The 10668-nt window shown below is 42.4% G+C and overlaps 1 protein-coding gene across 1 annotated transcript in view; it reads right to left on the bottom strand.

Annotated features, from left to right (window-relative positions):
• The window catches only part of TACC2 (transforming acidic coiled-coil containing protein 2), a 202077-nt gene extending 192202 nt beyond the window's left edge, over positions 1 to 9875 (bottom strand). Inside the window, exons 1-2 of the mRNA XM_084846024.1 lie at positions 9717 to 9875; positions 3358 to 3437 (exon numbers count right to left, since the gene is read on the bottom strand). Of these exons, the coding sequence (XP_084702150.1) occupies positions 3358 to 3390 (33 nt within the window). The 5' untranslated portion in view covers positions 3391 to 3437; positions 9717 to 9875. The remainder of the gene's footprint in view (positions 1 to 3357; positions 3438 to 9716) is intronic.
• Positions 9876 to 10668: the final 793 nt, after the last annotated feature.

The following is a 10668-nucleotide window of genomic DNA, read 5'->3' on the forward strand; positions in this document are numbered from 1 at the left end:
GTGTGCAACAACTGATATACATAGAACAAGATCTCGTATTAAAGAAGAATTCTTGTCCAAGCTCATGTGGATGAATTTGTTACTCAGGGTAAATTCACCCACTGCGAGTTGAAAATTGAAGGCGACATCTAGACCCCCATAAAATTCCATGAATGAGGCAGGGCGATTGCATGATAAAAGCTTCATCTGGAAGCACCCGCAGTGTGTTAATAAGGAACCCAAATGACCAGACAATTTCCATGAAAGCAGCTATGTCCCAGTAGAAGAATCTTTTAAATTAGTAACATACAGCTCTCTACACAGCAGAACTTCAGGGCTACAATTGTGTTGGAGAGGCAGCTGTTCTCTCTCCCAAATGTTTGTGTTCATGAACTTTCAGAGTGTTTCAATATTTTCTTCTAAGAATTTTGATCCAAACTGTTTATGCCCCAAACAGGTGCAGAACAGGCTGTGACAACTTAAGCTTCTCCTCAACAGTCATAAACGACCCAGGCCTGTTAAAAAGTGCACAGTTGATGCTTCAGTGCAATTGAGACAAGTGCTGTGTGGATAAATAATTCATCTTCACAACAACCTTGCCCCTTTTATAACCTTGGGCCCAGTCATACCATTTCAGGCTCCCCCTTCCACAAAAGATGCAGGGCAGCCTTTACAGGATCAGTTTCCTTTGTGAATTGTGAAGAGGAATATGGGAGACTTATGGAACTGTCTGTTTTTGCAATGGCCTGCTTACAAATATAAAATCAACATTACAAGGCTTGGGAACAGGCACACCCCGGGCTCCTTGTTAGGAAGGGCAGAGTATATTTAATACTCAAAATTAATAATAACAACAACATTGACAGCCATTTTCAATTATATTTCTCAAATAACAAAACGAACAGTTCATGGCATCCTATTATTAACCCTTCTCTCTATTTTTAATTACACACAAAATCAGCTGTTACATAAAGACCTAGTTTTACTATTACTAGCAGTGACAAGAATGGTTATAGCACGATACTGGGAGGAAAAATAGGATACACTGTGAATGGGTGGTTTCTGAAAATCTGGAAGGTGGCTCTTGCTGAAAAGCTAACACAACCAATTGATTAGAGGGATAATCAAGTAGGACTTATTCTTAGAAACATGGTTCCCCTTCATTATATACATTAACACAGGGTCTACAGATTGGCATCCACTGAATACAAAGTCCTATTTCTGGAAGAGTGAAATAACTAACAAGGCTAAAAACTGAAAAGTGATCATTTTGTGGCTTTAATAGAGCTTAAGATATATACAAGTGCATGTTCAGGAACAATTATCCTAAAATATGTATAGAACGTGTGATGAACAGGTTGTGTGTGTTGATATTTTTGTTGTATCATTGTTACCTTATATTTCTAAAATAAAATACTCATATCTATAATGATGATGATGATGGACATGCAGCTGAGAAATATGCAACTGATTTCTTCTAATGTCTCAGAAACCAAATTAGACCTAGGTAAGGCTTTCAGTTGTCAAATAAAATATGCTTGCAGAGTTCAGTGTGCACTGGCGCTAAACTACTAAAATTGTTTTGCAGTATTTAATTTTGGCTTTGTATTCTCAGACAACAAAGAGAGTAAAGTTTCAGCTGGTTGACATCCCTAGTGTTAATCAGAGATTCTCAGGTGCAGCAGCTAATGGTGCCCCACCCTAAGAGGTAGACATCTTTCCCCTGCCCTTTTTACCTAAAGAAGGAGAAAGATAACAATATTTGCTATGAAATGTTACAGTAGCTTACAAATACATTTGTAATGAGTGTCAAGCAAATCCATGAGCTTCTGCCAAGTCACAAATGCCAGAGCAGGATAAGAGGAAGGTAAACAGGTTCACTTTTGTGTAATGGGCCACAGTTCAACATGGTAAGAATTTTGTATTTACCTGCCTGTCACTTCTTTTTATTTATTACATTTGTACCCTCACCCTGCCTTTCCATAAAATATGACCAAGGTAGCTAATGATAAGAAGCTAACAGCTAACATCAACAAACAGCTAACAACGATATCCACAATATTACAAACACCATAATAAACAATACAACACCATCCAAAAATCAAATTTATTTTAATTTAATGATGTTTTAACACAGGGCAGCAAACAAAATGAAACAGCTTTATAGGCCAAACACCACTTTATATAAAAAGATTTTTGCCTGCTGGTGAGAAGACATCAACAAGGGGGCTCAATGTGGCACACACTGAGAAGGTCGTTTCTTGAGTTTCCCCCCACCACAAATGTATATCAGATGTTGCTGGGACAGACAGAAGGGCCTCTCTGGAAGTTCTCAGCACCTGGGCAGGTTCATACAGAAGAAGGTGGTCCTCCAGGTAACCTGGTTCAAAGCCATTTAGGGCTTTATAGGTCATAACCAGCGCTTTGAATTGTGGTCAGAAATGGACCAGCAGCCAGTGTAACTGTTGTAAACTAGGAGTCACAGGCTGCCTATAACTAGCTGTGGTCAACATCTGAACTATAGCATTCTGAACCAGCTGAAGCTTCCAAATGGTCTCCAAAGGCATATATAGCATGTTGCAGTCATCCAAATGAGATGTATCTAAGGTATATGTCACCATGACCTGATCAGACACTCTTAGGAATGGGCATAGGTGGCACCCCAGGCTTGGCTACGCACAAGTACTCCTGGCCACCAAAGAAACCTGGGCATCCATGTTTGGGAGTGAATCCAGGAGTACACCAAACTGCTAACATGGTTTTTCAAGGGCAGTGCAAGCTTATCCAAAACAGGCTGAACCCCAATTCCCCAATTTGCATTTGTATAGACTAGGAGCACCTCTGTCTTGTCTGAATTAAATTTCTCTCTGTGCAACAAAGCTTCTACAGTGACATTATTCTACATTTTACCAGCTATTCAGAATGGCATTCCATTGCCATTCTCTGTCATTCATTTTAGAATATCCCCCAGTTCTTGTTTTTTTGTCTAAACTTCTGTACCGGTCCTAGCTCCTTTCCTTTACCTCACCTCTTCTGCCCAACCTTACCTATTTGAATTGTCCTGCCAAAATCAGTGCCTGTCTCAGCTGGATTATGATTGCATCTAATCCAGTTGATGGTTAGTCATGGCTCTAGCTAGCATTCCTGGATCAAGTTTCTTGCTGATGTGGATCTCAGACTGAGATCCTCTAGGAACCTTTTCCTCTAGAGACCAATTCCCCGCTCCCCATCGTTCATGACCCTGAATGCATGAAGAGCACTGCCATCAACCCAGCATCACATACGAATCCTATGAATCCTAGACTGGAACTTTTGAAAACATAGTAACTCTCAGAAAAAGGTTGTCTCTAGTTCTCTTGAATGTATTATCACACTCACCTGATTTTCTAGGCTGCTGTTTTCATTGCCCATTTTGACACGAAGGTTTCAGGATCACCCGTTTACATTAAGAAAGCCAGCTGAAAGAAATGAACCACCATCAGACCTCTGTGTATACACTGTGGGAAAATAACTTTGAGGAAGAAAATCGCCTGTCACACACCGCCCCGAGCAGTTCCCAATAAAAAATATTGCCAAGCCTAGAGGTGTGCCCTGCCCCTGCAAATATAGATTTGGATGGCAGGCTAGATTAAGCAGTGGAAGACCCATGCCAGATCATGGTTTTGCAGCCCTAGCTTGCTCATGCCCTGTCAGGGCCAGCCTGAAGGGCTGAAGCAACCTGCTTTTGGCAGCACTATGAGAGGGGATGGATGAAGGCAGGAACTGGTGTCTCAACGGTGCAGGAAGACTTTTTAAAGTGTTGGCCCTAACAGGGGAGTCGGGGGGAGCCAATTGCATTGAGGTCACAAAATATCTTGGTCTGGCATTGCTCCCCCCTCCCTTGCATATCACACACACAGCTACTATTCCCGCAGCTTCTGGAGGCTCTTGGTGCTAACAAGATTAGTAGCAATGGCATACTGAGGTTTCCTAGGAAATGATGGTTCTTCTAAGCAGATGTAGAACTTGCATCTAGGAATGACCACTCCTGCAAGATGTCTACCAAGACCTGTGGTAAAGAATTTCTGAGGAGGACTGAATTTCTTCCTGAACAAATAAAGCACACTTTTGCTCATGCATCTATTGGTAGATCTGTTACACTTTTGTGTGCTCATACATTTACAGTCTGATCCCACCTCCAGCTGTAGCTGCCATGGTACGAACAGGGGGCTTTCTGTGCAAGACAAGAATGTATATATGTGTGTGTGGGGGGGATTCCATCCTGCATGCCACTAAACACAGGGAAACTCTCTTGCAACATATCATGCCAGGCCATTAAGGGACTAGCAGAGATCCCCTAAGCATAGCAACAGACTCTTACTACTGTACAGTATGATCTATTAGATCAGGGCTGGTGAACTGCATCTCCAATCAGCCCTAACCTGCATTGCCAATGGTGAGGGATGATGGGAGTTGTAGTCCACCAACATCTGGCGAGCCACATATTCCCCATCCCTGCATTAGACAGTAGTCTAATGCAAACTATATATGTAACATCATTTTTATTTTACCATCAAATGTTTGTATGAAGTTACAGGCAAATGAAAGTTAACTACAGTAAACAAGACATTCTCCCCACCACTCCCTGCAGCTTAGCGGCCCCTTGCATGATGTGCCTCTGTCACGTAGGGGGTTTCCCAGCACTGAAATAGCAGCACAAACATATCTTGGTAAGACTACTGCCCCTCCCATCTAGCTTTACATGTATGCATCTCAATTGCTCATCAATCGCAGTATTTATATTATATTCCTTATTCATACAGAGCTCAAAGGCCAGATTCGGGCAACAAATGTTTCTTAATTTCTATACTTTTTGCATCATTCTCAGTCCTAATTTTAGAAACATTACTTCAGTCTGTAATTGACATAAGGAATTGCTGAATGATGCAGAACCAAGGCCTGGCTTAATTTGTATACACACACACTTCCTGTTCCACTGATTTTTTTTATTTCTTAAATGATTTGCTAAAAGATTCCAACCAGAACAAGAATATTAGCCTTGTGAAATTCAGCACCCAGATGATATGTGTGCATATATATGAAGTTGTTTTCTTTTCAGCTAATAAGAGCTAATCTCTTAATGTCTACTTTACATCACCCACAAGGCTGCAATGCTGTGGGATTATAAAGAATTCTCCTCCTTTGCTTTAGGCTGGAATTCAGAGACTTGCAATGCAATACTATGCACGTTTACTAAAAAAAAAAAAAAGTCCAACTATATTCAATGAGGCTTACTCCTAGGTAAGCGTGGATAGAATGACAATCTTCGGGTTGCTACTTTGATTCATTTTACTCAGTGGGCTGGTTCGCATGATCTCAACGAGGGAAATAAGCCATGGTGGCTTATTTCCCACACTGCATGTGCTGGCCAGATTTCCCTAATCACTTTTGCTGGCATCACTTGCCATGTCATCTGAACCCAGGCAGCATGGCTTGTTGGGGAGGGGGGCAGCAACCCGCAAATAACCCAACAACAGCCCATGGGTTATTTGAAGGTGGCTGCCCCCTCAAACAAGCCATGCCACCTGGGTTCAGATGATAAGGCAAACCACACCAGTACAGGTAATTAAGAAAATCTGGCTGGCACTTGCAGCGGGGTTAACAAGCCACCATGGCTTGTTAACCACGCCATGATTGTGTGAACTGTGGTGTAGTGGCAAGAGTGTTGGACTAGGAACTGGGAGAACCGGGTTCTAGTCCCCATTTGGCCATAGAAGCTCACTGGGTGACTTTGGGCCAGTCACAGACTCTCAGCCCAACCCACCTCACAGGGTTGTTGTTGTGAGGATAAAATGGAGAGGAGGAGGATAATGTAAGCCGCCTTGGGTTCCTTGCAAGAGGAAAAAAGGCGGGATATAAATGCAATAAAATAAATAAATAAAGGCTGGTTACATATGAAAAGAGCAGCCCCATGTTTAAACATAGGCCTCCCCCAATCACCTCTAAGAGGGTGTGATGGAGACATGTGGAAGGGGAGTTTCTGAACCTTCTCCCACCCACTAGAAAGAGATCTTGGGGTTGTGGTGCACAGCTCAATGAAAATGTCAACTCAGTGTGTGGCTGCTGTAAAAAAGGCAGACTCCATGTTAGGCATAATTAGAACAGGAATTGAGAATAAAATTGCCAATATCATACTGCCTTTATACAAATCTATGGTGTGATCACACTTGGAATACTGTGTACAGTTCCAGTCACCACACCTAAAAAAAGATATTTTAGAGCTGGAAAAAGTGCAGAAAAAGGCAACTAAAATGCTTAAGGGGTTGGAGCAACTCCTCTATGAGAGAAGGTTACAACAGCTGGGATTGTTTAGCTTGGAAAAAAGGAGGGTAAGGGGAGACATGATAGAACTCTACAAAATTATGCATGGTGTGGAGAATGTGGATAGGGAGACATTTTTCTCCCTCTCTCAACATACTGGAACCCGGCGTCATCCTATGAGGCTGATTGGTGGGAGATTCAGGACAGAGAAAAGGAAGTACTTCTTCACACAGCGCATAGTTAAACAATGGAATTCGCTACCACAGTGATGGCCACCAGTTTGGATGGCTTTAAAAGGGGGTTAGAGGAAAAATGCCTTTTTCCTGGAGGAAAAAATTCCTGGAAATTCCTGGAGGAAAAAGCTGTCAATGGCTACTAGTCCTGATGGCTATGTGCTACCTCCAGTACCAGAGGCAGTGAGCCTATGTACTCCAGTTCCTGGGGAACAAGGGTGGGAGGGTGCTGTTGCGCTCGTGTCCTGCTCATGGGTTCCCAGTTGGCAGCTGGTTGGCCACTGTGTATACAGAATGCTGGACTAGGTGGGCCAGTGGTCTGATCCAGCAGGGCTCTTCTCATGTTCTTATGCACTGTACCATGCTCATGCAACTTCTCTTTAACTCCCCTCCCATCCACCATTTCCCTTCTGCAGCTTTCTTTAATCGTGGGTCTCTCTCTTCAGCCCTTGCCCCCTCCCTCCCTGGCTCCACTACTGGGTTCCAGGCCTCCTGTTGGCATGAAGTTTGTCCTAAATCAGGAGCGGGGAACCTGAGGCCAGGGGACAAATCAGACCTTCCAGGGTTCCCCAAATGGCCACACCCCTTTCCCTTGGCTCTACCCCCTCCCCCCAACCACTAGTGCTTTCCCGGCTTTTGTGCAGGTTCCCCCCACCCCCATTCTAAAAGGTTGAAATGCTTTCCTAAGGCTTATTTATTTATTTATTTATTTCTATACCGCCCAATAGCCGAAGCTCTCTGGGCGGTTCACAAAAATTAAAACCAAACAACCAGTTATGGGCAGTAAGAGCTTTAAGCTACAATAGGATGGTACATTTGGGGATATTTTGGCTTGGCCCCTTTTGCTTTCAGCCCCACTCACCATTAGGTGGGATTCCATCCCGAACAGCTTCAGCCTTCAGGCTGAAAGACGTTCCCCACCGCTGTCCTAAATCATTACTGTGAATAACAGTTGACTTGTCTACTCACGATAAGCAAAATGGTACATAAGTTCATGGTTAGGAACATTCTGGTTTCAGATTACTCATTCTGGATCATTATCAACATGTTCTTGTTTTTGTTTACATGATCAGGGAATCAGTGATTCTGGTTTCATATCCTGGTTAGTAAACTAAGATTAAACCATGGTTTCCACATTCAGATGTGGTTTAAACAAACCACAACAGAAGCACTAAAACTGGCCCATGAGAGGAGTGGGGGAGTACATGAGTCTGATGCTTGTCCTTTAATAAGCCATGGATAATTCATTATTTTCTTATAATTTTGCATTATTCATTTCTATGGTTAGATAGCATGAAATGTAAGTTTCCCAAACTAGTAATCTGTTCAAAGCCAAAGAAGTCCAGCGCATACAAAGAGCCCTCCGTCACCTGAACTGTATCCACCCTGTTCATTTGAGTCCTTTGCATCAATGGATGGGGTTCCTCCACTGAAACGAAATAACATTCAAGTGCACATGAAATGTAAGGATCGGGTCAAAGACTTCCCCTTGCCTTTTAAAAATACAAAAATAATAGATAGTGGCACATCAGTTTCAAAAAGCCTGATACTGCAATCCTGTGCCTCTTTCCTTCTTTGTATCTATCGAGTAGACACAAAGGGTGTTTCTACATTAAGCAAAACCCCCGCAAAGCCCCACATCCTTTCTGGAGCTTCCTGCTCTCAGTTTCTTTGCAGGATTAGGAAGGGCTTCTTTACAAGGCAGCCACATGGTTTGAACTGAGGGAGGGCCTCCCTCCCTCCCTGGCATGTGTGCAAAGGAGGCAGAGGGAGTCTTGTTTTCATAGCTTAACTTCTGCTGTACTCTTTTCTCGCAGCCCCTAGGAAACCTCTGACTTACTTCTGAGCAGAGATAATACCACGCTATAAATCTGCAACCCTTGGCACACTTACTTGGAAGTAAGCCCCATTGAACTTAATAGGGTGCTCTGAAGCAACAGAGGACGTTGATTCTGAGCTTGGTAGGGTGGGGGATCAGATGTGTCTCCCTTTGCTGCAGGGAGGCATTTTACCCTCTTCTCCCACCAATTGAGAAACTGAGGCAGGAGATGCAATTGGCAAGCGATTCTTGCCCTCGCTCCTGTCAAACCTCATCCTCACCGTGCCCCCAACAAATGAAAACAAACACCCATGGCAGGCAGAGACAGCGATTTCTCCCAGTATTGGAGAATTTCACAGGGAGGTCATGGCGCTCCTGTTCCATGGGCTGGAAAAAATACCTTTTTTTTTTGCATTTGAGGAAAACACAAGACAGGCTGGAGGAAATGGCAGGAGATACCCTGGAGGGTAACGGCGTCATCTAAAGAGCCCGCAAACTTCCAAGAGAGAGTCATCTCAATAGCAGGATAAAAGCTCCATGTGACGAACCCCAAAGTCTACACTACTAAATGCACTGTCTAGAGAGTTGTTGTTGTTGTTCAGTCATTAAGTCGTGTCCGACTCTTCGTGACCTCATGGACCATAGCATGCCAGGCCTTCCTGTCCTCCGCTCTCTCCCGGAGTGTGCTCAAATTCATACTGTCTAGAGAGTACCTCCCATCAAAACCAGAGGGACTTATTTCTGAGGAAATATCCTTAGGATCATGCTGTAAGCCCTATACATTGCAGCAGAAATAACTTTGGTTCATTTTACACCGCACTATAATGCTTTTCTTAGCTATCTAATTCCTTCCCATGCACATTGCAGTATGAAGTCACCTGGGCTTCTCAGCTGACATTTCGGTAGGCTGGCACTGAAAATATATCTATCCAAATGTCAAAAATATGGGTAAATTGTCTCTCTAGAATTCTCATTAATACGCAAATCTCTTTATAAAGACATTGCTGCAGATTAAAACATAATCCCAAAGCATTACATTTGAAAATATAACACTCTCTCGAGAAGCTTTACAAGATTTTTCAATCCCTCTAGGCTTAAGTCCTCCGAATATGTACATTTTGTGACATTTTCATATTTATGTTACTCTTTTAAATATTTTTTTCAAAGAACAGTGAATGCTATTTCAGTTTCCCTTCTTATTTCTAGATAGCTGACATTTAAAACATGCAGATTTTATCTCATTAAAACCATTTAAGCACAGCTGTGTTTCGGAAAATAGTGCTCATATAAAGCTGGTCTAGTCAAGTAATTGGAGACCTTGTTGTTGCATGAAACAAAAACCCTTTGATGTAATAATAATAGGAAGAAATTCTTAACACACTTACATTCCAGGAAAGAGAAAAATCTGGTTGCTCTGGACCCCTTTTGGCACTTTAGAAAAACATCTCTAGCAGCTTACTGTTTTCAGCTACAACACCTCACAAGTTTCTACCTTTTGTTTTCTTTCTCTGGCTTCCTTTCCTCCGAATCACATGAAATGATCCTTCATTTAAATGACCCACCTTAAATTAAGCATAACCAGTTGAACAAATAACTTTGACTCCACCCCAGGTACAGAGCAGAACCAGTCAGTTACCCACAGTGTTACATAAGAGGGAGAGAAAGATCCCTGTGGATTTGGAGTGGTAGAAAGACGTACCAGTACACATCACAGAATGGACATTTTGTTACCTTTCTGTGCTTTCCATCTAATATAAGGCTAATATACAGCATATGATGTATGGAATCTATGTGAGTATAATTTTACAAACACACACACACACTGAATGTGGCTACAAACGATTGCTATGGTCTCCAAACTCTCAGCTTATATTTTAAAATGTTGCCATAGAAGATACTGAAACTATTTATTTATTCATTCATTTAGGATGCAATCCTATGCATTTTTAGTCAGAAAAAACTCCTACAATCCCTAGCATGCCTCAGCAGCCATGCTGGCTGGGGAATGGTGGGAGTTGTAGGACTTTTTTCTGTCTAAACATGCATAGGATTGCACTCTTAAAATATTTCTTTACTACCCATGATCGATTTCAGGGCAATTCACAATACTACAACAATTACAAGTACAGCCCCCAACTAACACCCTAAAACAGTGATAAGAATGGCAGGTAAAAGGGTTGTTGTTGTGAGGATAAAATGGAGAGGAGGAGGATAATGTAAGCCGCCTTGGGTTCCTTGCGAGAGGAAGAAAGGCGGGGTATAAATGCAATAAATAAATAAATAAATAAAATAGTACCATGGATACATAGAGAGAACCATTTTACCTGTGCCTGACAC

This window comes from Heloderma suspectum, chromosome 3, assembly GCF_057233095.1.
Source record: "Heloderma suspectum isolate Gila_16-S chromosome 3, 16-S_ref, whole genome shotgun sequence".
Classification (NCBI taxonomy): domain Eukaryota; kingdom Metazoa; phylum Chordata; class Lepidosauria; order Squamata; family Helodermatidae; genus Heloderma; species Heloderma suspectum.